General features: G+C 33.2%; 2 protein-coding genes across 5 annotated transcripts; both read right to left on the minus strand.

Annotated features, from left to right (window-relative positions):
- Positions 1–3,541: 3,541 nt before the first annotated feature.
- LOC122297675 (putative dihydroflavonol 4-reductase) lies at positions 3,542–9,121 on the minus strand. 2 transcript variants are annotated; one of them, XM_043107818.1, is made up of 6 exons: positions 8,761–9,116; positions 8,469–8,597; positions 6,563–6,724; positions 5,035–5,340; positions 4,332–4,482; positions 3,542–3,889 (listed from the first exon to the last, which is right to left on the minus strand). In XM_043107818.1, exons 1-5 carry the CDS (start codon positions 9,034–9,036, stop codon positions 4,342–4,344), a joined length of 1,014 nt encoding a protein of 337 aa, XP_042963752.1. In that variant the 5' UTR covers positions 9,037–9,116; the 3' UTR covers positions 3,542–3,889; positions 4,332–4,341. The 2 variants fall into 2 exon arrangements, with proteins under 2 accessions (XP_042963752.1, XP_042963753.1); XM_043107819.1 differs by lacking the exon at positions 6,563–6,724 and having other exon boundaries at positions 8,761–9,121.
- Positions 9,122–20,941: 11,820 nt separating this feature from the next.
- On the minus strand, positions 20,942–24,834 carry LOC122297176. Of its 3 annotated transcripts, none has more exons than XM_043107130.1 (8): positions 24,453–24,834; positions 23,488–23,545; positions 23,041–23,121; positions 22,869–22,904; positions 22,729–22,737; positions 22,385–22,624; positions 22,162–22,303; positions 20,942–21,725 (listed from the first exon to the last, which is right to left on the minus strand). In XM_043107130.1, the coding sequence occupies exons 1-8, from the start codon at positions 24,629–24,631 to the stop codon at positions 21,238–21,240; spliced, it is 1,233 nt and encodes a 410-aa protein (XP_042963064.1). In that variant the 5' UTR covers positions 24,632–24,834; the 3' UTR covers positions 20,942–21,237. The 3 variants fall into 3 exon arrangements, with proteins under 3 accessions (XP_042963064.1, XP_042963063.1, XP_042963065.1); XM_043107129.1 differs by having other exon boundaries at positions 22,729–22,740; XM_043107131.1 differs by lacking the exon at positions 22,729–22,737 and having other exon boundaries at positions 24,453–24,832.
- Between the last annotated feature and the right edge of the window lie 1,266 nt (positions 24,835–26,100).

The following is a 26,100-nucleotide window of genomic DNA, read 5'->3' on the forward strand; positions in this document are numbered from 1 at the left end:
CTACAGTAATTCTTCCACATTTATAGAATACTATTCACACTTTATAAATTTTTAATTCATTTCTCTTTCTACTTTCTACTTTTTACTCTTTATTCATTTCTTTTTTTATTTTCTACTTTTTATTTTATTTGAAATGAATAAAATATATTAAAATATATAATATTTAAATGATATAAAGAAAAAATAGATAAGCTGATGTATGGTATATTGTAAAAGTCAGTATGTAAAATAAAAAAAGTATATTTTGATAATATATTTTAAAAGATAGGATGGAGAATCTATTGGGAGTGCTCTAAGAAGCTACAGACGCTCCCTCGAGTTACATTTAAATTATTACTCATCGCAATCTTTACACGAAATTCAATGATTCTTTAGACAGTTAATACTAATAGTTTAATATGTACCGATATTCAAAAACTCAAAATCTAGTACATATCAAACCATTTGGGAGCAACTCAAAAATCATTAATACACCGCCTTGGTTAGCCTAAATAATCGTTATTATTAGACGAAGCACTTGATTAAATTATCTATGCATACATATACTATGTATTATATCAAATCATATTGTTTGGTTTTTTTTTAAAATTTTAATAGTTCGTTAAGATTTGAATTATGGTACAAGAAACTGAGATGGATGTGAAATTCTTCTACATGGCCAAAAGGACGTACTTGGGGTGGTTGTTGACTAGTGATCCATCTAGCATCCCTGCTGTCCTATCCGAGCTTGTTTCCAGCTTGACAAAGGAAGCGTTGCAATCAAGTTTTTAACTTCTTGTTGCCCATCATCACAGCTGCCTCCTTTTTGTTTTCTACAGGCTACCATATTTCTTTACAGGTCAACACAGACATTATACTGGACTCTAAAATAGTAAAATACTAAAAAGAAACAGCTCCAAAGGAACTGATGGGCCGTTCTAAGGGTTTAACACCCTCCAATGAAAGCTTAATTGACACCTCAGCATTCCATATACTAATTTTGTGAGCTGCATCACACGTTAGTAAATTGAAAACGTCGTCGTCTGAAAACACTAAAACACTATATGGCTTCACACCCCCTTCTAAAGAACAATTTATGTGCACCCAACCCTGACTCACGGATTTGAGGAGAACTCATAACTTGAAAGACCTCAAGTAAGTCCAATGATTTTGATAACCATAGGTAAAATTTCTTACACCTAATCATGTATTGGTTCTTGGAAATACTGATGTGAGGAGAATCTAATATTCCAAAAACTAGATTCAAGGAAAATTACCTTTGTCGAGGGTTGTTGTCAGCTTTTAGAATTGGTATTCAAAGAGAGGGTCACGACGGTGACAGCAGGAGTGAGGGTCATGAGTGTGGGTGCCGAGCATAGGTCTAGCCACTTTGGAGAGTCATGTGGGTAAGAAAGGAAGAAAGGTTGCAAGGGGTTTTGGTGCGATGGCTGGCTCCGTGGCCTGTGGGTCACGACAGTTTGCAAGGGAGAGAAGGTCTCGGGGGATGGGTTTTGAATAAGAAGCAGGAGAGGGTTTGTGATTAAAATAGATTTTAGTATTGTGTGCCTCATGCTTTCTCGCATGGATGGACAACATGGCGAGTTCATATCGGAGGGTGCTTTTAAGGGTGGAATAGATGAACTGGCTAAAAAAAACTTCCAAAATATTGTTTAGAAAATCATCTGTATTTTTTATTTGATGAAACACATTATAGGTTCAAGTTTTAATCAAATTAAGGATTTGAAAGAACTCTAAATTTTAGATCCACCCCTAATGTCAATATTAATTTTAGCCAACTTTTATTTATTTATTTATTTTTATTTTTTAAAAAATGCTAAAGATAACCACAATAACAAAACGATGACATTTCATGTTTTTCCCGAAATCCAATTTCCCCCATCCCCAACACTGCATTTTGTTCATTTTTCTCTCTCGAAATCCCCTTCTTCTCTCTTTATGTTTTCTCCATTCCAATTGCTCATATTTATATTCACAAATCAAAAGACCCACGAGCGACTACTCTCGAGATTTGCGAACAGATTTTCCTTTTATGAGCAAAACACTCTGAAACATGCCCTTCTTTGCAAGTTCATATTTTTTTCTCTGTAATTTTGTCCAAAATTGGGTATCAAAACTACCTTTCTTATTTCAAATTTGAGAAAACATAACAGATTGGTGAAATGACATCTATTATAACTTAAGTATACAGGTATTTGTAACAATAAGATGAGCAATCTTTGGCAGATCATTATTTCCAATCCGAAACAATCTTCTTCATAGCTCCCACTAATACTAAAAATTGATCAAGGGATGATAAAGTTTTCATGTCGTCTGGTTGGAGTCATCTAGGTTTTTGAAGCTGCAAAGATAATGGTTATGGTAATTGAGAATGAAGTTTTCTTTGTAGAAAAAAATAAGAGAAGCTTAAGAGAGAAGGAAAAACAAGGTGCGTTGAAGTAGTACAGGGAAAAGAAAATTTGTTCCTTTTTTTTTTCTCTCTCTCTCTCTCTTCTATAAATCATTTGATGTGGCATAAAAACAAATTGGTGATTACACTGCAATTATACATAGAAGAACTGTTTTTTTTTTTTTTTAATATCGAAAACCTCTTTAAGACAGGGTCTTTCAAATCCATTCTTATAGAGTAAACTCCAATCTTGTACATCGCACTCTCTAAAATTTTCCTACACGAAACTGGTTAAATCACTCACTTTTTATTAAGGATGTGGCCTCAAAAATTGTTTGCACCCATGAAGTATTGAACCTTAAAACTTGAAAGAGTGATACCCCAAAACCAAATATTTCACCACTTAGGCCAACCCATTGGAGTTTATTAATTTTTGCTATCCTTACTGCCTCCCAAGGAGATAATGATTCGTCTCCACTTCAAGTGAGATGGATGGTATACATCTAGAGTAAAACATGAGGTACCGTTTAACATGATATGAGAAGAGAAATTTTCAAAACTTCTCACAATTTTCTTCCCAAATATTTTTTTTTTTCTTATAGGTCTTCCCAAATACTACTCAAATACAAAATAATTTTCAATTTCAAATATTCAATTTTTTTATCTATCTAATCATTATAATTTTTTCAAACTTTAAAATAAAACACGAAAATCAATACAATTTTTTTAAACTTAAAAAAAATATAACATTAAAAAATTATATTCAAATAATTTTTTAACTTTATATAATATTTTTATTCAACCTTTTTTCTATCATTTCCCAAAATCTAATAAAGTTCACTATTATTCACGCACCATTATACCATTTACAGAATTATGAGATATTATATGTGTTCAAACAACCCCTAAAATACCAATCTTTTAAAACTGAATGAATACAATCCATTTCAAGTGAAGGGGAAAGAATCTTATTGCCTCTAAAGGATGAATTCTTGTGTAATAATTCTCTTGGAATATCTAAAGGCTAGTTTAGAAGGGCAGGGGGAACTGTAGCTAAAACTCATTTATATTATACCTGCCCTGGTACTTCCAAAAAAATATATTTTTCTTTGGTTCTGGGCCATGCAATGCAGAATCAAAGCAGTAAACTACAAATTCAATCCCAATGCATGCCAAACAGCATGCAAGTATGAAGTAGCTGTTGATTAGAAAAGAAGAAGAAGAAGAAGTATGAAGTAGCATGCAAAATATTTTGTAAAAACAAATCCATATTAACTAGACAAGGCAGTGTTTGGACCCTATCCATATAAGAAACCAAACCAGATTAATTCACACAAAAACAAACAAAAGCAAAAAAAGAATAAGAAAAAAAAAAAAAAGGGTCCTATTGGCATTCGTGTTCATAGCACTGTGGACAATTCCCAAACTTTCTGATATTATGAAAGCCTGTCTTTCTATGAGATGGCTTGAATATGTATATTAAAAAGCTGCAGACTATTCGACCTGCAAAGAATTAAAAAGTATATATGTGAGCAACAGGTTAATATTATGAAAGCCTGTATTTTTATGACAAGGCTTAGGAGAATACATGTGGACCCCTATAAGACAACGTCCCGGCAAATTAGTCTGAATTCCATGGGTACATCTACTTTCTAGAAAAGCCACTACACATTCATAATAACTAGACACTTCAGGGGCAGACACCTCCATCCATCCCAAGCATGGAAAGTCCAGGCGTCCAATCCCACTAACCCAGTTACTAGAAAAAGAAGAAGAAACCAGACACTTCATAGGAGTCGATGCATGCGTTAGAAAATAACATAGAAAATGGCAGGATCATTTCAATTGATATTAACAATTTAACACTAGCCAAGCTATTAGCGCTAAACATGGCGGTAGAAATCAAGCACATTTCAATAAGAGAGAGAGAGAGAGAAAGAGTTACCATATCGTTTTCAGAATTTTATCAAGCCCAAGTTCTTCAGCCAGTGTAGCATCTCTGCTAGCCCTTCCTTCAAGCCTCTAGGGTTGTAATCCAAATCTAGTTTAGCCTTCTCACAGGAATATTCCCACTGATGTCTTAAAACACGCACAGTCTGCACCATATTGAACAAAAGAGAAATCGTAAGATTGCATTGTACACTAATAGGCCCATGGCCAACAGCCTTTCGGCCAAGTAAAACATTACTCACATGCGACACCTTTATACATGAACAGGTGGTGGGTAAGATCATGGTTCAAGTCCAGTGGGATGTGCAAGTTGCTTTCAAACCCAAAGAGAGAGCAGAGTGATAGGAAAAGAGATGTGCCTAAGCTGAAAAATTCCATTTACAGCACCTAATATCAACCACCCGTGGTGTGAGGTAGCAAAGGTAGAGTGGAAGAGAAGACATTTATCCTTGTTTAAGTGGATTCCAAAATTGACTCAAAAGTAATTCCTAAAATCATCTGTTTTGGATATGCTATGTAAAAACAATCAGGCATTTTCTCTTCTCAGTGCAGTGAAAAATATATTGAAAATAATTTTCAGAATATTTAACTATACCTTAGATAGTTCAACATCAGATGCTTGGTTTGAAGAATTCTTTAAATGATCTACACTGATAAAGTAGGTAAAAGTAAAGGCTAGCTCAAAAACCACAGCATACCGGGGGGCTGATCAGTGGAAGCTGTCCCGTAATTCGTGAGAAAAGAACTGAGACCCAGCCATATCCCTCAATCACCCAATAGGGGATATTAAACAGAGGTTTTCTCGTCTCAGTGATGATAGCAGATAAATCAAAAACATGCCTGAATGATGCATTTTCTCCTGTCAGTAGATATCTTTCACCAGGTCGTCCTTTGTTCATTGCCCCAATATGGCCCTCTACTACATCATCAACATGGCTAAAAGAGAATTTATCATTTCCAGACCCTATATAGCCAGGTAACCGCCCATTAAAGCGTTCGACTAACTGAAAGGAATATAACAAAGTCAAATGGGAAATTATTAAGAAATATGAATCTTGTCGGTGAACATCAAGCAGTAAAACACTCTAGCATTTCAATAGAGATTCCCATGAAGCTGCAGATAATACTCTCCACAACTTAAACCGAAGCCCAGAAACAAGCAAAGTACAAACACAAAGCCTTAACCATTAACACATTTTTTTTTTGTTTATTGTATGGTAAATTCACCAGGTAGTTAGAAAAGGCTCCAAAGCAGGGCTCCTAGCATCATGTCTCTAAGACTTGTTTGGATACAAGAAAATTTGAGACCTTTTCCAAAATTTCTCTCAACTTCATTCCCAAACATACAAAACACAAACATCTCACTCAAGAACTTTTTCACTTCTTCAATTAAAATAACAATAAAAAACTAAGAATCAGGTGGCCACAGGACCACCACAGGGTGGTTTGTTGTGGCCAGCTACGGAATGGTCCAGATCCTTGCGGGCCACCCGATTCTCAAGAGTTTTTTTAGATTCAAAAAAGAAGATATTCTTTTCAGATTATTACTCGCAAACTTTTACTATCCAAACTTTTAATGAAGTGAAATATAATTGCATCTAATATCTATTGTAAGTTTCACAGATCAATGAAATCACAGGCTTTGCATTTGCACAATTTTCAAATTCAAATCCACTGAAGTCCTCTTCAAATTCAAATCTCTTGCACAAAGGTCTAGGGAAGATGAACATGACTACATGGGAATCGTGTTCAAAACTCATCAAGAGAATCACCTCGCTAACATGATCAATCAAATATCCATATTCAGACACCACAGAGGAAGGGGGAAGAAAGGAAAAAATGCAATTACGAACCTCTAACGGTACATAAAAATACCAAAACCAACTTGATCGGCCTCAATATCTGTCAGTGAATAAGCTATTGGGTCCGGCTATTCTTTTTTAATAGACATGGTACAAAGTACTATTGTGAGCATTGACTTTATTGATAACGTACGTGGCTAGGTCAACGCAAGAAATCGTGAAATTTCTTTACATGAGACCTCAATCATGCAACAAATGCATACAATCTCTCATGAATCATGCAAGAGGACAATGAAAAAGTCCAACTAACTTCCACCAAATTGCATAATCCTTCATCCTTGTTTAAGCATATATATGATGCTACTAATTTCAACATCATCTTTCGCCACTACAAAATCTTAAGCAATAAAAAAGGCAATCATACCATTCGGGCAACAACGTTTCCAGCAGTGACCTTTCCCGGCCCATAAATAACTCCGGGATAAACTGCCACTATTGGAAGCCCGGCTGCAGCTTGTATTGCGACCTTATCAGCTAAGGCCTTCGATTTCTCATATTCAGTACAGAAAAACTTCTCATGATGAACCTGACATAACAATTTTGTATTCAGAAAAATTTCAGAGATAGATCAAGTGACCAGGGACAAAGCCAGGATTTTAAGTTTGGAGGGGCTAGATATTTTTACGCTGGAATAGATAGTTCAATTGGAATTTTTTTAGGAACCCCATTAGCAAGAGATTAAAAAACTATATGAGTAAAAAATAAGAAAGAAAAAAAAATCTCGACATTGCATGCTTCCAAGGATATTGATAATCTTACGTGTGTGTGCTTTTCATATATTGCAATTAAAAGAATGGGGCTGAACCATGGACACTAGTTCTTTGGAATGATGTATAGCTACCCAATGAATTAGGGCTGAGAATTGGCCAGTCCAAACCAAATAAACCGACTAGACCGGCCATTTTTGGACCGGAACGGACCAAATGGAAATTAAAAAACAAATAATTTATTATTTACATATATTATTTATATAATAATTGTATATAATAATTAATTATATAATTATATATGGTATAAAAAAAAATACCAATAGTCTAATATAGACTATAGTTATACTTACATTAATATAGTTATACTACTATAACTAATACTAATATATAGTTGTTGTAAAATGTACGGATGTATTTAAAGAAAATTACAAAAATATCCCAGTACCCCCAACCTAATCAGCATCCCAGAAAGGCAGATCCCATGTCGCTCCGCTACACTATGCTCTGGCATTTGCCTACTTTCACTGTATAAGCCATATGCTTCAACAATAGCTATACTAATAGTCTACTATTAATACTAATATACTATTATATAATTTATATAGTTATACTAATCACTATAATTAATTCTTATACTAAATCACTGATTTACTATAACTAATATTACTAATATATAGCTATATTAATGGTCTAATACTACTATAATTTATATAGTCATACTAATCATAATAAGTTAATAACTAAATCATTCGAAATATAACTATATATATTTAGTATGAATGCATTATTATATTCTTTAATGTATAACTGTAATATATAATACTCGTATATATTAATATATTATAAGAGTTATAGTATAAATTATAATATACTAAATCACTATAACAGTATAACTAATACTAATATATAGCTATACAGTATACTTATACAGTTATACTAATACTATTAGTCTATTATATAGTCTAAGACTGTCGATTCTAATATAGGCTATATAGTTATAACTAATACTAATATTTATATTAATACTAATAATGTAGAATATAGTTTATAGTTATACTTACTGACTTATTCAACATAACTAATATCAATAATATAATTCAAAGGGAAGACCTCCCGTCCAATGGTCCTAAGAGATTGTTTGCAACTGGAATTCGAACCTCGGATCTTGGATGGAGCGTGGTACCAAGACCAAGGCCTTACCGCTTCAACCCCTAGGGGTTAATTACCATATAATTTTACGGGAGACCAGAAACTAATTTGATGATAATAAATACAGGCCCACCAAAAAAATTGATGAGAATATGCATGTAGGGCACCCCTTGATCATTAATGGCAGACCGAACATATAGGACCAAAACTATCAAAACCTAGGGAACGGAGCCATACAACTGCATTAAGCACCCAGTTAAGATTTCGTTTCTTTCAGAGCATTGCGCGGGCCGCCCGCCGCCCGGGGGGGGGGGGGGGGCGGGTTGGGTGTGGTGTGTGTGCTGGCATTGCTCTTTCATTATCCACAACGTCAAATCACATAAGATTGGGACAGAAAGTAGTAGATCATACTTGATTCTCATCAGCCACATGTCCATCGGTTGGTCCAAGAGCGAAAAAGGAGGACGTGTATATAAGCTTTTCAACGGTCTTCGTCTCTCGCACCGCCTGTAAGACATTCTTCAACCCTCCAACATTCACCTTATAAAGAACACCCAATCATCAACACAAAAGAACTAGATTTTGTCTAAATTCAAATCTCGAAGGTCCTGATTGGTAGCAAGGAGGAAAAAACTAGCGGAACATTACAAAGTTTTCTCGGAAACCAAATGGAAAATGAGATTTAGCGGCCACGCGAGCTTACAGAGAAGAACTTAGAAGGATCAGGAAGCCAGGGTTCGACGACGGCAGCTGTGTGGAAGACGACTTGACAGTCGGAGAAGGCAGCCAGGAGGGACTGGTAGTCGGTCACATCACCATAGACGATTTCGAAAGAAGCGTCGCCGTCGGTGGCCGGAGGGAGGGACGAGAGGTCGCTGGTCCGGCGTACCAAGGCCCGAATGTTGTGGCCTTGTCGGAGCAGGGCGTGGCAGAGTCTTCCGCCAAGGAAACCGGATGCACCGGTCACCAGTACCTTCATACTCTCTTCTTTACAATTTCAAAATCAAAACAAGAAAGGAACGGTGCAGTGTGTCTGAGAACGGTTATGGATGATAATACATTAGAAATGCTGCTCTGCCGCGTCATGTGTACCGCCAAAGTGTACCCTTATTTTTTTAAAATAATTGAAAAAGTAATTTTAAATATATTAATATATTTTTTATTTAATAATTTAAAAAAATTAAAAAAATATAAAAAAATTAAAAAAATCACTAAACAATACACCAGCAGTATGGTAGGGGCAGCATAGCAGCAGCTCCCATATAATATATATATATATATATTTGAGTGATGCCATTTACTTTTTTTTAACAAACCGCCCTCTTCCCATTCCATCTTTTAAGTCAAACCTCAGCCACTTGTTACAAGCAACTCCCAATATACTAATAATTTTTTTTTAATTATTAAGAAAAAATAAAAATAAAAATTAAACCAAGAGTGTTGTATACTTCCAATACCATTAGAGTCTTTCACATGAAACACACAAACCAAGGAGGATAATGATAACCTGGGGCTTTATTAGACATTCCACTTTGAATAGAATCTTAATTAAAGTGACGTGACCATCACACCTAAACCTTTTTAGGTGCAGCATTAATAAACTTATGTACTATCTTATCCTTTTTCACTCTCTGTTCAATCTGACCCCACACTTTATATTCTGTTCTTTCTCCTAACTCTCTTTTATCTTCTAGATTTCTCCCGCAATCAACATTCTTCTTAGATATATAATTATAAAATATGAAATAAATTAGTTAACATATTTTTTTCTAATCAACTAAATTAGTTAATATGTTTAAGAATAGAATAAATGTATTAAAAGAAATATCGATCTGATAGAGGAAAAATATTATTCATACCAGAAATTTATCATATCAACCATTTTTATTAAGAGCAATATTACGTACAGTTATAAAATTATAAACGCCGCGCAATCTCTGTGAAAAAGAGTGAGATCCACGATTAAAAAGTTAGCTTTTTTCATGTGAGTCTCATATTAATTCATTTTTTTCAAAACGACTGCACGTCACTTACATAACTACGACTGCTTCTGTTAAATATACATGCATTTATATAAATATAAAAATAAAAAGAATAAAATTTTTTCATATGAACATGAATAAGAAAACGTATCAAACAATAGAAATTAATATCACAATTTTTTATTAATATAAAAAATAATATTTAACAATTAATATTAAATTCTGCAAATATCAAATTTCTATTTTTTTTTTTTTACCTTTTACCTCTATCACAAAATTTTATTTCTTGAAAAATTAGACCAACTTTTTCTATAATATATTGTTGTGTACAATATATTTGTTATTAAAAGAATAAGTTTATTGATTTTGTAATCCAATCACATTAATTTATATATTTATTTTTATATTTAATTTTATAAAATTTATTTACAATTGTAGCACTCCTTCTCGCAAGGTCATTTATTTTTAACTTTTCAAAAGGAAAAATATAGTTGCAAGCACAATTATGCATTAATCTGTGTACCAATATGATGTGATTGATCAAAAAGTAAATTTTAAAACCCATCCAGGCCCTCCGTCCTCATCGTCCTTCAACTACTTAACAGTATCACAGATCATTTGCCTTTAACTAAAGATTTATTTTCATAAAATTTTTTATCTGATTTTATTTAATTATTATAATTTTTTAAATTTTCACATAAAATAAAATAAATAATTTAAATTTTTAAAATTTTAAAATAAAAATAATTTTTAAAAAATATATTTTAATAATATTTTATTTAATTTTTAACTTTATCTCAATTAATCTCATCTCATTTATAATAATTATCTATAAATTTTCTAAAAAAGAAATTATCAATAGCAAAATTTAAAGGCAAGGAAGCTCCCAAAAACACCAACATAAAATCTAAAAGAAAGATAATGTATTGGGGCACAACAGTTATTCAAAAAGAATTTGAACCCTTAAATGAAAATTTTAGAAATGACAAAACATGAGGGAACAAGACGCAGGCCCATGTGTTGATTCAGGCTCTTATGTTTTGGAGATCAAAACTCATTAAAATAATTGAAGCAAAATTTGTACATGTCTTGTGATTTTAGTTCAGTGGAGACCTGACAAAATTTTACAAGCTCATTAATGCCCACTTCTTAATCAAAATAAACACAAACACAAACACAAAAAAAAAACATGTAAAAGCCTAAGACACGGAAAGAAGTTATTGAAAATACAAAATTCCAATACTTAAGTTTCCCGTATTGGCTTCATTACCCATACCTACTACCTCTTACTCTCTCTCTCTCTGTCTCTCTCATTTCTTTTTCTTCCCCCCTACCCTTTCTGTAGCCTCTTCCCCCCCCCCCCTCCTCCTTCCCTCTTTTATTTTCTTTTTCTTTTTCTTCCCCCCAACCCTTCCCTTCCCATAGGTTCTTCCTCCCCTAATTTTTTTTTTCTTTCTTGTGTCTCTCTACCCCTCTCAAACTCACTCTCTCACACCTCTCTTTCTGATTCTCTCTCTCACAATAAATAAATCTCATAATTTCTCTCTCCCATCCAGCTTATCTCTATCGCCATTGTGTCGTCGTAGCCATGTCGCTGCCGCACCTTGTCTTGGTACTTCCTACCTTCCGTCATCATCGAGCTTCTTCTACTTCCTCAACGATTCATGGCCTCTCCGAACGGCTCTCTGCGCACGGCTTTGCATGAATGTTGTGTAGTGCATGAATGTATTTTACCATCAAAGAAAAATAAAATGTCATAATTGCTAAACCAAAGTCTCATGGCAACCACCAAAAAAAGCATTGGACTCTAATGTGTATTAGACTCTAGTGGATGTTGTACATTCTTCTTACAAAGATGAAGGAAAAAGATTATTAGTAAGGAATATACAAGCATTAAAAAACAAAAGAAAAGGCATTAGTTTCAATTTGTCAACAATAACGAGGACAAGGTTGACAAAAGAATCTAACTAATAATTGGTTGGAGCCCCCCTTTTTAAGTAGTAGTTTAACTAATAGGATAATAATTGATTTTTTTTTTAAAGGATGAAATTTTATTGCTCAACGAGTCTTACAACATCTCAAGAGAAACAATTGACTGAATACATATTGAAAGTTCTTCCAAAATTATAGAATCCTTTTGAAGAGATAATGTTTCTCGAGCAAGAATATGAGCAGCTTGATTAGCTTCTCTTTTTGTATGGAGGACTGACCAATTAGCAAAGGAATTAAGCACAAATATGGCATCTTCAACTAACCAACCTGCTTGTGAACAATCCTTATTTTTTATTAAAATATTGTTGAATCCAATATTTCAAGTTTTGTGTAATTATATATTTACACATGGATTTTGATCATAACAATTAATTCAAAGAATAAAGGATTATCAAGTTTAAGTTGTCTATACAATAAAGTCAAGCACATCAAGGAAACAAGCATGAGCAAGAAGAGAACAAATTTACATTAAAGTCATAGAGTAATGTTGTAAATATCTTAAAAATTCAAAATTAGGATTAAGGTTCAAAATTAATATTTTATCATAAAGCATTAAAATACATTTTCCACATGTGCATGAATATTTTGAAAATTAAATTTAAAAATTTTGAAAAATAATTTATTGTCATCTTTCACATGTGCATATCTTGATTAAAGGGTTGAATTTTGAAAATATTAAAGATGATTGATTGTCATCTTTCACATGTGCATGTTTTATTTGAATATTTTCAAAAGTGATTTATGCTTTTTTTGACTTATGCAAAATGTAGATGATTTTGTTTGAAAAATTTGAAAAGTAAAGTGTGCTCCTTTTGTCATATGCAAAAAGTAAAAAGATTAGGTTTGAAATATTTGAAAAGTAAAGTGTGCTCCTTTTGTCATATGCCAAAAGTAAAAGATTAGGTTTTAAGTTTCTGAAAAATAAATGATATTGTCTTTGACAATTAAAAAAAAGAAGAACTTTTTATTTGAAATTTTTGAAAAAGTGAATGATGTTGTCTTTGATATGTGAATCTTTTTAAATTTGAATATGAAGTCTCATATGCCTATAAATAGATCATTTGAAAGCTTTACATTTACAACATTTAGAGCATACAACATTCATTCAAAACTTTCATTCTCTCTTCTCTAAGCATTGAGCCTTAATCTTTGTTCATTTTTAGATATATAGTTTGTACTGTATTGTTCTTATTTCACTCATTGAGGAGTATTTTTTGATAACCTACCCACTATCAGCTCTTATATCAGTAAAAATGTATGTATAACCCTTGTGCATGTAGAAAATATTCTACACAGGGAATAGTTGAATCACCACATGTAAGGTGATTGCAATTGTAGAGGGTGTTCTATACGGATCCTTTGTAGCGGTGTTGTTCAAAGGTGTAATAGGTTTCTATCTCCACCTCAAGAAGGTTGAATAGTGAATTTGGGAATCCTCAAGGGGCAGCTTGAGGCGAGGATATAGGCAGTAGGGCCGAACCTTGTTAACATACTGAGTTTGCTTCTCTCTTACTCTTACTCTTTATATTTATTGTTATTTCGTATTTTGTTTATATTTTATATTGTATATTTGATTTATAATTGTTATTTTTTTAATACAACTCAATTTACCCCCCTCTTATGTTAGTCATTTGGGCAACAAATATTATTAACAGCTTGTAAGGCATCTCCCTCCAATATCAATGATCAAATGCCCAAGTCCTTAAAAAATTTGTAGCAATCATGACAGCATAAGACTCAACTACCCTAGGACTTGCATATTGACTTCTGTTGGCATTCAAAGATCCTATCACTTGGCCTTGTCCATCTCAAATGATCACTCCTATACCAATATTGTCATTCACCATATCAACTCTAGCATCGTAGTTGACTTTGAAAAGCTAATCTAGAGGCTTAGTCCATTTGTGAAAAATCTGTCCAATGTGCTGTTGAGGAAGCTTTTTTAGAGTTTGTGCATTTTTGAAAGCTAGCTAATCTTCCTTTGCTTTGTTTATAATGGAATTAGGATATTTGAATTTTTTTTTCCATGAATTACATCATTTCATCCAAACCAAATCAGTCTTGCTACTATTGAAAATTCCTTAAGTTCATCCTAGTTAGTACTACAAAGCTTGCTCCAAACTTCTAGAAAAGAATCACTTTGAAGGAACAACTTTTGAGTTCTCTTACTGCTTTGACACTAGACATCTCGAGCTCCTTCACAGCCTCAAATAGCATGCCCCACTGTTTCTCTGTAGACTTGGCATATAGGACATGAATCATCATCAATAATTTTCCTTTTGCACAAGTTGGATCGTGTTGGTAGTGCATCTTGATAAGTTTTCCATATGAACATCTCGACTGCATTTGTCACCTTCTACTTCCATATTGATTTCCAAGCAGATCCTGCTATTTTCTTCTAAGAACGGCACCCTTGACTTTTAAGTTTAATGTCTCTGTGAAGATGATAGGCACTTTTTACATAAAAATGTCATCCTTTGTATAATGCCACACTAGAATCTCCTCCCTTCTCCCAACACAAAAAGGTATACTTTGAATTAGATCAACATCTTGAGAAGAAAAAAGGTTGTTCAAATTCCTTACATTCCATCTGTTCAGATCAGTTTCAATCAATTCAGCAAACTTGGCATATTTATTGTCATTTGGACACGGTGAGTAGACCATCAAGGAATGAGGCTTGGGAATCCACTTGTCTTATCAAATTCTACTTGCCTTCTATTTCCTATCCTCCATATCAATCCCTCCTTAAAAATTTTTTGCTCTGCAATTATGCCCCTCCAAGCATAAACCATAGTATAGGTTAGAATAGCTTGAAGCATTACCTTCAACAGAATTTCCTTCCCTATAGTAGACAGAAACTTGGTTTTCCAATTATAAATATGAGCCCATGTCTTGTCTAGCAAAAAATTAAAAGCTGCAACTTTAGATCTCCCTACTACAATCTAAAGTGGCAGTTGGAAGTCCCAAATACTTCTCATATGTTCCAGTGGATCTCACTCCTGCTATTTGAACAATTGTATTCTTTACCTCTGGTGGAGTGTTTCTACTGAAAAAATAGAAGTCTTTTCTTTGTTAAGCATCTACACAAAAGCCTTCTCATATTGTTCCAAAATATATAAAACCTGACTTTATTCTAAAGAATTGGCTTTCCAAAATAAGAGACTATCATCAACAACAACAAAAAGGTGGTTAATGGTGATTGTAGATCTTCCAATAGGCACAACTGAGATGCTCCCAATCTGCTCAGCTTGGATCAGTAAAGATGAAAGGGCCTTAACACATATAATAAAAAGGTATGGGGAAAGGAAATCCCCCTGCCTTAAACCTCTTGAAGGTAAAAAAGAATCTTGAGGTTCACCATTGATCAATAAGGAGTAAGAAACTGGAGAAATGCATTCCATTATCAAAGAGATCCATATGTGAAAAAATCACATTTTAACCATAATAGCTTCAAGAAAGATCCACTCCACATGATTATATGCTTTGCTCAGCAAAAATATCACCTATTTTGAATTGATCATGGTGAAGCTCTCTAGGGGTGTAATCGGTCCGGTTTGGTCCGGTTTTAAACAAAATTTAGGACCGAACCGATATGTACCGATTTTGCATTTTTAAAAACTGATTACGCACCGATTATCCTCCTAAACCGGTACTCCAATTTTTCCGATTTTCGGTCCAGTTCGGTCCTGTTTTACCGGTTTTAATATACTATGTTATATAATATATATATATATATAATATAGTATATTATAGTATATAATACTATAGTGATAATATATTATAGTATATTATAATATATATTATAATTGTATTATAGACTATAATGATATATTATAATATATAATATAATGATATATTATATTATATTATAATATATAGTGATATAGTATAAGTATAACTATTAATATGCACTATATAATATTAGTATAACTATTAATACAATAAGCAAAATGATATAAGATTTTAAAATTTAATATTATCTTAATTAGTAATTTATCATATAATACAAAACTATTTTATATATAATTATATATTATATATAAATATTATACACAATATAAAAAATTAAAATATATATATATAAATCGGTCTAGTCCGGTCCGATCCAGTTTTAAAAAAAGAAAAATTGGAACCAGACTGATTTTGACCGGTTTTAAGAAAATTAAAACCGATACCGGACCGAACCAACCTCGGGACCGGACCGATGCCACCGGTTTGGTCCGATCCGATCCGGTTTGCCGGTTTATCGGTTTTTTTTTACACCCCTAAAGCTCTCCATGTTGATCAAGAATATGCTTGATTGTGTTTGCCTTCCTCCTTTGACTAGCATGCATATGATAAAAAGTAGTATTTCTGTCTCCATGAGCTAGCCATTGCTGCTTTGCCCTTTACTTCCACTTAAGCTCCTCTTCCTCTAAAAAGGTCTCCACTTCATTCTACAGATGTTGTGTAGAAGCCACTTGATCATCATTAGTTGAGCCTTGCAATCTTGAAATTCTCTCCAATCTATCTCTGATTGCACTAGGGTTCTTCTCATTCCTAGACTGATTCCACCTTTGCAATGCTTCTTTACAGTGCTACAATCTGCCACATATATCAGGTCTTCCTCCAATACCACTATATGCTTTTTTCCAAAAATCATGTATAATCTTCTAGCTCTCCTCCTTCAAGATCCATGAAGTTTCATATCTAAAAAAGAAAGCATTGTTCCTCATATTTGTTTCTTTTCTTTCAGCAACTATAAAGAAAGGATAATGATCAGATCTAACCACAGTTAATATTGTGCATAAAGAATCAGAGAAACTTTGCTGCCATTCCATGTTTGCTACTACTCTATTCAATTTCTCCTTAGTAAAACCATTATCCCTTATGTTATTGGTCCATGTAAACTTAGGCCACTTAGTATAAATGCCATTGAGTTCACCAAACTCTAGAGCCTCACAAAACATTTATATTTGTTTGTAGGGTCTCAAAGCTGCTCCCAATTTTTCAGATTGGCAGGTAATTTCACTAAGTCCCAAGCACAATTCCACTATCACTTCACTTTGTTCTGCTTCAGTGAGTTTGAGGTTACCCCACTTCTCAAAGGATTTCGTCTGCCATAACGTTTAGTTCTGATGTTGGTGCAGAAGTAGAAAGAAAAAGTGAAAAAACCTCCTCAGTTAACATTAGGAGACACTCCTTACCCAAGACAAAAATCATTCTCAGCAAATGTTAGGAGACCAGGGTGAACAAAAATTATCTTCTTAGATAATAATTGGTTGAGTGTGTGACATATTTTTCATTCTACCCTTGAGGAAGAAACTACAATTTCCCATAAGCCCATGTTTTGGCTCTTTAATGATGGAGTTGTAACATGGTATCTACGATATACCAATTATCCCGACCACCCACTCTCCAATATAAAAAAATAGAAGCCATGAAAGATCAAGCAAAAACAGTTATTGTCTCTATTATACTTACCAACGGAAGCATCAAAATCCTCCTCTTTTGGTGAAAAAATCTGAGTAACATTTTTTGTGGAAAAATCTCTTCCCCTTAGACCTAGCATTACACAATTCAGAAATATATGTATATATATATATTTAGAGAGAGAGAGAGAGAGGTGATTATCTTGGTTGCGAGGGAGGAATGCATTATGCTGAGCAAGGGAGGAATACGAACGAATGGGGCTTCTAAAGGATTTCGTGCCGCCCTTGGGGGGAGGGGGGTTCTTGGAGAAGAACAAATGGGGCTCTGTCATTTTTTGTACGAGAAAGGGAGAATTTGCAAATATATATATTTTTTAATCCAGGTTATCATTTGTGCAGTGTGCTCTACTTAAAGGCTTCTTTGTAGCACTATTGCGAGACACAATGACAAGTCACACCTTGACCGGTGAATGAATTGGTACTTTCCTCTCTTTGTCCCACCATCCTCTATCCCAAGAACCCCCCACCCTCGGAGAAATCACAGCGAGACTCTCATCTCTCGTTTCCTTTTCATTTTTATATTATGGTCAATAATTCCCAAGATTTACACCAAACAATCACTGACCCCACGCACCCTGTCATAGAAGTCCACTCATCTTGATCTACTTGTTGGTAGAGCCGAGCACTAACTTTTTCGGAGTTGATATTTAGGAATCCGATTTCATCTCTTACTGATCTGATATGATTTCTAGCTTACATTTTTAAACTTGTGTTCATATTTAGCCCATTTTTAAATAAGATTTTACATACTACCATATCATTTTTGTGGGCTTTTCAAGCTTTAAATGTACTAAAAACATTAAAGAAAAAACAGATTTTACATTTGCAGAAACCCAAATATAACTAAAATATTTTATATTTTATGCAAACCACGAAAAGAGAAAAAAGAAAAACTATAGTAAACCCTAAATTTCTGCCATGTGTATTTTAAATCTTAAATTAAATATTTGTTTAAACCCTAAATTTTTTATTTAAAAACTTTATTTTTGTAGTTCTTATAATAACTAAATTTAATTGTTAGTATTGAATCATTCAAATTAACAACTACTAATTTACTATTATTGGATTATGAGTAGTTTAATATTTTATAACTATCAACAATTGCTCTATATACAATTACTCACCATTTTTCTAGTTGCATACTACAATACTAGAATCTAGATAATAAGCCTTACAATATATACATTATACAAGTACATGACTCACTATTAACTAGTCAAATTTCATCTACCATAACATATGTAATATGTATGTAGTGATACTAAGATGTGTATATATATTAGACTATCGGTCTATTAATATTATTCTATAATAATTAACAAATGCTAGTAGAGTATTGAATATAACTATATAAGTTATAGACTTAATATAAGTATATAATAATCATTATATAAATAATACATATTTTATAACCTATTTTTACCAATCCCGAAGTTGGAGCTACAAGTTGGGGCAAATCTCAGTGTGAAGTCGGAGCCTCAAATCGAAGTCGGAGGTCAGAGTCGAAGTTGGAGTTGTAGGTCAAAGTCAGAGTCGATCCAGAAACAGCTTTGGCTCAAACTTCAACTCCGACTCTATTTTCTTGAAGCTTCAATTCCAGTGGTGTGGAGTCAATGTTGGAATCAAATAATTGGATTTTTGGATAGCCTTACTAGTTGGCATTACCATTTTCTAGTTTTTGCCGACATAAGGCCCTATTTGGACAGTAAAAGTGTTTCATTTAATCTTATTTCATCTCATCATTACACATTTTTAAAATTTCTATACAAAATATAATAAACAATTTAATTTTTTAAATTTCAAAACAATAATAATATTAAAAATTAATATTTTAATAATATTTTATTTAATATTTAACTTTCATCTCAATTCATCTCATCTCAACTTACTATTTCAATAACATCTAAAGCAGGCGCCTATACGTATGCCTTGCTACAATTTTTTGATCATGATTCCAACTTTTGACAACTTTCTTGTTCTCTCTATTTTAAATATGTTCTATTTATATGTTTTTCTCTTCTTCTTTTTTAACCTTTTGTTTGATTTTACAAGACTCTGGGAGCTACAAGTTACAACCATCCACCATTATCGACGCACACCATGCTGGCAGTCTTCTGCTACCTAAACCCACCACCTTCGTTTATAATAAGGTTATTTGAAATGCTTTTGTTCTGTATATTATTTATATGGTATGATTTGATTAGTAAGATTTAAATTTTAAAATTTATTATTTAAATTAAAGTATGTTACACGAATATTATATGATATAAATACTTACGTTCTGTTTGGCCACTCAGATTTTTTAGATGAAAAATTTGAGTTTTTAGATTAAATATTAAAATATTATATTTTAATATTATTATTATTTTGAGATTTAAAAAAATAAAAAAAAAATTAAATTATTTATTATATTTTATATAAAAATTTAAAAAAATTATAATAATAATATGAAAATTTTATATTTAAAATAAAAAAATTTTGTCACCAAACAGTAACTTACAATTATTCCGGATCCGTTTTGACCGGCAGGTGTAACTGTAAGATATGCTTCGCCAATCTTATCCAGAGCTGTTTTCCTTTTCCATCCTTAATTTTCAAAACTTCACGCTCATCTTTCAAATAGCGTCGATGTGATATTCAACATCAGCCTCAATCGGGAATTTTCTTTTTTTTTTTTTAATTACATTTTATCTTTTAGGTTCTTTTCTCAAATTTCTTTCAACATTTTCCTTATAAATAATGTTGAGCATATAATTCTTTTTTGAACAACATTTTAACCACAATAGGATTTTATAAAAGTAAATTCATAACGTAATTTAATGTGACATATCATATTATAAAATTATTTTTATTAAAAAATAAATCTAACAAATCACATAAAATATGTTAGCATGTAAATTTATTTTTATGAAATCTCTTCGTAGTTGTAGCACCTCTTCTTTATCTTTTGATAACAAAGGAAAACTCTAATCTTTCTGTAGTTAATTTAAGGTCTGGTTTAACCATCTCAACTCAACTCATCTCATCATTACAACTTTTCAAACTCACCATACAAAATAAAATAAACAATAAAGTCTCAAAAAAAAATTAATATTAAAAAAATATATTATAATAATATTTTATTCATCTTTCAACTTTAATATCAATTCATCTCATCTGTGAAAACAAACAAAGCCTAAATGTAGACCATATTTGCTAATTTTGCCATATCGTTAAATACATCAATACATATATATATATATATATATATATATATATATATATATATATATATATATTATCTCCAGTCTTTCTTACAAGAATTTTGGTAATATTATTATACTTGTCTATTACTTGACACAATATAGATTTTGAAAAATGTCTAAAAGAATGTAATTATTTTAAAACTAATTCACCCCAATGATAAATTCCTGAATACACCACTGATCACAACCAATAGTAAAGCAGTAAATTACACTTTTCCAATTTCGACAATAACATTCTTTACATAAGAAAACTAACATCAAACCTCTGTATGACTCTCTGGTCAAAAGTAGCAACATTTTATATACAATAAAGGCCAGAAGCTTTAATACTATCCCACATTGTTATTGCCTACAAAACAGCACACATCGCTCTCTTAGCACCTCCATTCTTTCTCTCTCCTTATTTTTTTGTTGTTGTCCATGGGGGGCTCTTTGCTTAGTCTACGAGCAGAGTGCTTTGCACCAAATATCAGTGCAGCAGAATCACAGATTATAGTCTAGAGCGACGTATGCATTTGATGGGATTGAATGGAGTGTGCCTCCTTGTGGGAGTAAACTGGCGGCCATTTAAAGGACTTGATTTTATGTCCCAATCTTCAACGGTCTTTGGAACACAGACGTCGAAAAGGATTTGACCAAGAACACCATGAGCACTAATGCTTGGCAGACTAGGCAGGTGGATCAAACCTTCCTTGTGCTCATCTTGCAATGAACCGATACTTTTACCATCGTAATACTCCATCGAAGTGGGCAAGAAGTAATGCTCAGTAGGTCCGGTGGCAACACCATGAATGCTATGTGCATTCTTTGTTGCTCTCCTCAGGTCACAAATTGGCTCGGGGATCGCATCTTGTGTTCCCTCTATGCCCATCCTTTCCCCTTCAAGTCGACGAATTCTTTGAGAATAAACTTTCGCTGCCTTACCAAGAAGCTCAGTCACAGCAGCTTTGTATTCAATCGGATAATGCCGATAATGACCTGGGACAAGATTGAATCACATAATTTCATTTGAAACTATTTATTGTCAATTAATCAAAAGAAAAGAAAAGAAATAAAATTTAAATTCATAACACAATTTGGCGCACACTTGCTACGCAATGTTGCATAAAATCATGTCTTCCTTGTGAATTTGTAATCATAGGCTTGTTCTCTTCCCAATTTTTACGCATATACTCAATTAGTGGGTTACTCATCAAAGATGTGTACAAAGTGCCAGTAATCTGTGCATTTAACATGCTTATAAAAAAAAAAATCTGTGCGGTTAGCATTTCTCCACCACAACTGGTAAAGAATGTAGTGATGTCAATTATGAATTTGTGTGTAGACAGGATGCAACTAGGATATAGCTTCCATGGCATTCAATACACATAAGAGGGTATATATTAACACAACGTCATTAAGTTTTGGAGCAGACCTACGTGTGGAGAGTCTTTCCATTTCACCAGCTTAACGTCACCCCCAAGATCTTGTATTCGTTGAGTAAAATTGAAGATAACTTCAAAGGGAGCAAGATCGTCATTTTCAGAGCACAAAACAAGATATGGGGCCTGCATGCTCTGGAGAAAAAAAAAATCTCAATAAATGTTGAAAAATTTGAAGTAAAAGCTTTGAACACTAGTAAGTCCTCATCTACTTACAATAGAAGAGTACAGAGTTTGCCAATACTCAGCACGCTGTGATTCAAATCGGCTCAGGAAGAGGGTATCAAGACCGGAAGAAATGCTGTGGGCAATCCATGATGCTAATCTTGGTGGATGGGACATTTTGAGTATAGTTGGGTGAAGAACAAATTTAGTGCCAATATCGCTGGTAAAATCCACAGGACTGGAATCATAGATATGACCAGATATACAGTCTCTAACCAGTTGGAAGCCATCCTTCACGAGAAAAAAGAAATAATAACAAAAATTATGTCTGGATGCTGAAGTTCTTAAATCATGTGAGCTTTAGCAAACATGAGACAAAATTCTTTTTCCCCCACCATATCAGCCTGCTGGAAAATAAAAAATTATGAGTTTCACCTCAGTATGCAATTTAATGCTATCTATGTGAAGAATGGAGATTATTATCTGCTTAATTGTAAAAGGGAAGGGGGACGTGGGTAGTAGAAAAGAAGCATACCAAAATTTGCTGTCCTTCACACTTTCCATCAATTATCTGCCACAAAAGATGAATCTATTTACATATATATCACCAAAGGAACAAGTATTCTTTTAATACCTGCAATGATATCTTACAGAGAAACTCTGTAAAAGCGACATATACATGCCACCTTAACTTTAGAAGAAATTACCTGAAGGACCTTGTACATGCAAGCTTTAGGACCGCCAGAAAAAGATGCAAGAACTACAGGGCATGGCCTAATCTTTAGTTCCTACAAATTGAAACACCAAAAATGGCAATTATTAGCTAACTTTATTCAGTGAATAAAACTTCCAAAGACTTGAGCATTAGCACTACAGCTGTACTTGTGGAAAAGAAACATGGAGAGTTCTATCTTGGTTTAAAAGAAAAATTTGGAACTAGAACCAAAGAATACAGTATGCAAAAGGTAAACAGATGCTAGTGTATTTGCCATCTCCGTGTTTTTTTTTTTTTTTTCGAATTTTGGGAGGCCACACCCAAAATGAAGGCATTGAAACTCAAGCATGAATTCCAAAAGACCACACTTCACAAGCATTCATTAAGAGTAGGTTAAACAAAAAACTCTTATAGCAAGATGACTACAATAACCACTGACCTGGGCAAGTTCATTGAGAACATTAGCTGCTAGAGCTGCGGCCTTCTCAGGGAAGAACCTGCAGAGATGACAGAGAAATTACAAAATTGCATCTTTTATTCTGATAACGGAAACTGGATATGAGGGAGAACCTGTAGTCGGTCTAACATATCTAAGATAGTCAAGTCAACAAGCACTAATCCTATAATTAAACAAATGCAATTTTAAGAACAAATTCATAAATACGGCTAATCAATACAGTTAGTTTGACATGATTGGAGATTCATTGAGATACCAGTATTCCAGAGAGTAAATTATACACAACAATCATGTAATCAGAAAGTCGCAATTGAAGATCCCATATAAGGATATATATACGTTCCGGATGACTACGATTCTAGCTCTATTTGTTTTCTGAAGCAAAAATATTCACAAGGCTAAGTTTGACAAATTGGAGATTGATTGTCCAAAGAAATGCAGATGCCGCTATTCCCGCGAGTAATTGTACAATACAATCATGTAGTCAGAAAACGCCAATCAAAAGGAGGAAGAAGAATGCTAGTCATCTATTCCCATTAGGGATTTCTACTCCATGTCTTAAGGAAAGATCAGGCCGGTGCATAAGCAATATCTGTGTACAAATCGAAGCCACCTTTATTTACGTAATTGATATTGAATAAACTGACATTAAGAAGACTCAAGGACCAGAAAGTAAGACAGATCCGAACCAAAGACCCAATTTAGAGTTTCACCCATAAAGCTTCAATTTACGGTGGGGAAAAAAATGGAGGCCATCACATCCAATTAATAATAAGCAGATAAGCTAAGTTTCATTGACCCAAAATCAAACACTAATTCAGCATCAAGAAGAAAAATTCCCACCAGAACCCTTAATAATCCGACAACCAAAACCAAAAGTTCAATCTTTCAGACCCCATGAAAAAACCCAATCAAATTTTACCCAATCAAATCAAGAAAGAACTTACGAATTGAGAAACTCGGAATGGCAGACGAGAGAATTCCAGCCCAAAGACGAGTAGAGCTCTACGTAGTTCCTAACGTGCCTCTCCTCGCTCGACATCCATGCGAATACCACCACTATCCCCTCTACTTTCCCAACCCTTTCCCTTCTTCCCCAATAATACCTACCCCCAAATCCCCACATTTCAACCCTTCTCTATTTTTCCAGGAATTCGAATTTCTGGAATATGTTTCCCGATTCTCTGAAACTGGACTTTATAAAATATGGGACTTCACAAGAATTCCTGGGAAAGATCGCCCCTTCCTAAACCAAATGAATCTTAATCCATGGAGAGGAGAGAGATGCAGAGAGACAGAGACAGAGACGTTGGGCAGAGTGTACATATATATAGAAGAGCGTTGATTTTATTTTTATTTTTTCTGTAATAACAAAAAAACTACGCAGCTTTTTCCTAAGGCAGTGAGAAGCGATCAAGCTGGGCCCACGTTCGCTGCAGTCACGTAGGTTGTAATTTCCTGCAGTCGCCAAATTCCACCAATTAAAATTTGCCACAATATTCAGGAGATGTCCCAATAAAACTTGCAATTACTGAGCTACCATTATGTTCACGCGTGTTAGACCTTATCCACCGCCGCGAGTCGATACCGTTCGGTAGGGATGCTCCCTCCCCTAGCACTTCCAATAATAGGGGTTGGTATATGTCACACCGTACATAAATTTAATATAAAACAACACAAAATTAATGGATTTAAATTTAACATTAATGAGTTAAATTTTATATAAATTGGTTTGATAAGACATAATTTATAAACGATATATATTTAATTAAAAATTAACTTGTTTTGTTTCGTTTAAATTTTATTTTAAAAATATAATTTTTTTATTATTAAATTATAATATTAATATTTTTTAGTATAATTATGTTTTTATTATTAAGATTGTAATTTTAGATATATGCTCATATTTATTATTGTAGGATTTGTAATATTGGTTTTATTATATATTTAAATTTGAAAAATATTGATATTATTTTTGGTAGATAGTTTTATTTTTTTAAGGATATTGTGGCTACTAATAAATATAGATTTTAACTTTTATATAAAATTATGTTAGTAAAATCAAATGGATTATGTGTGTTAATTTAACTAATTTATATGGAACGAGTTTAAATAAGCCGTGTCGTATTAACTTATTTCAAATAATTATTAAACGGGTGATACGACGTGTTGTTTAAATAGATTAGGTTAGAGCTTGAAAGTTTGACATGCTCAGTTTAACAAATCAAGTTCGAATTGACCTATATAATCAAATATTTATAACTTAACACGACACAATATCAACACGACCCAAAAACACGATGTGCCACCCTAGATGGGGGCAAGCTCGGCCCTTAGGACCTAGCCACGCCATGCTTGGGCAGGTGCCCTTGCCCTAATACAAAGGACGGATCGACATCCTAGCACCCACCCATGGGTCCCTCAATGGGCCTTATGGGCTATTTTTTGGTCCATAATCCGTTTTATGAGTCAATTTCAGTTCAAAACCTATTTTCACTTCAATTTTGGTCCAAAAAACACATTTTCACTTCAATTGTGTATAAAATATAAAAATTAATGTTATTTCTAAATATAAATAAACTTAATAAAGTTTCT

The sequence above is a fragment of the Carya illinoinensis genome, chromosome 15 (genome assembly GCF_018687715.1).
Source record: "Carya illinoinensis cultivar Pawnee chromosome 15, C.illinoinensisPawnee_v1, whole genome shotgun sequence".
NCBI lineage: Eukaryota > Viridiplantae > Streptophyta > Magnoliopsida > Fagales > Juglandaceae > Carya > Carya illinoinensis.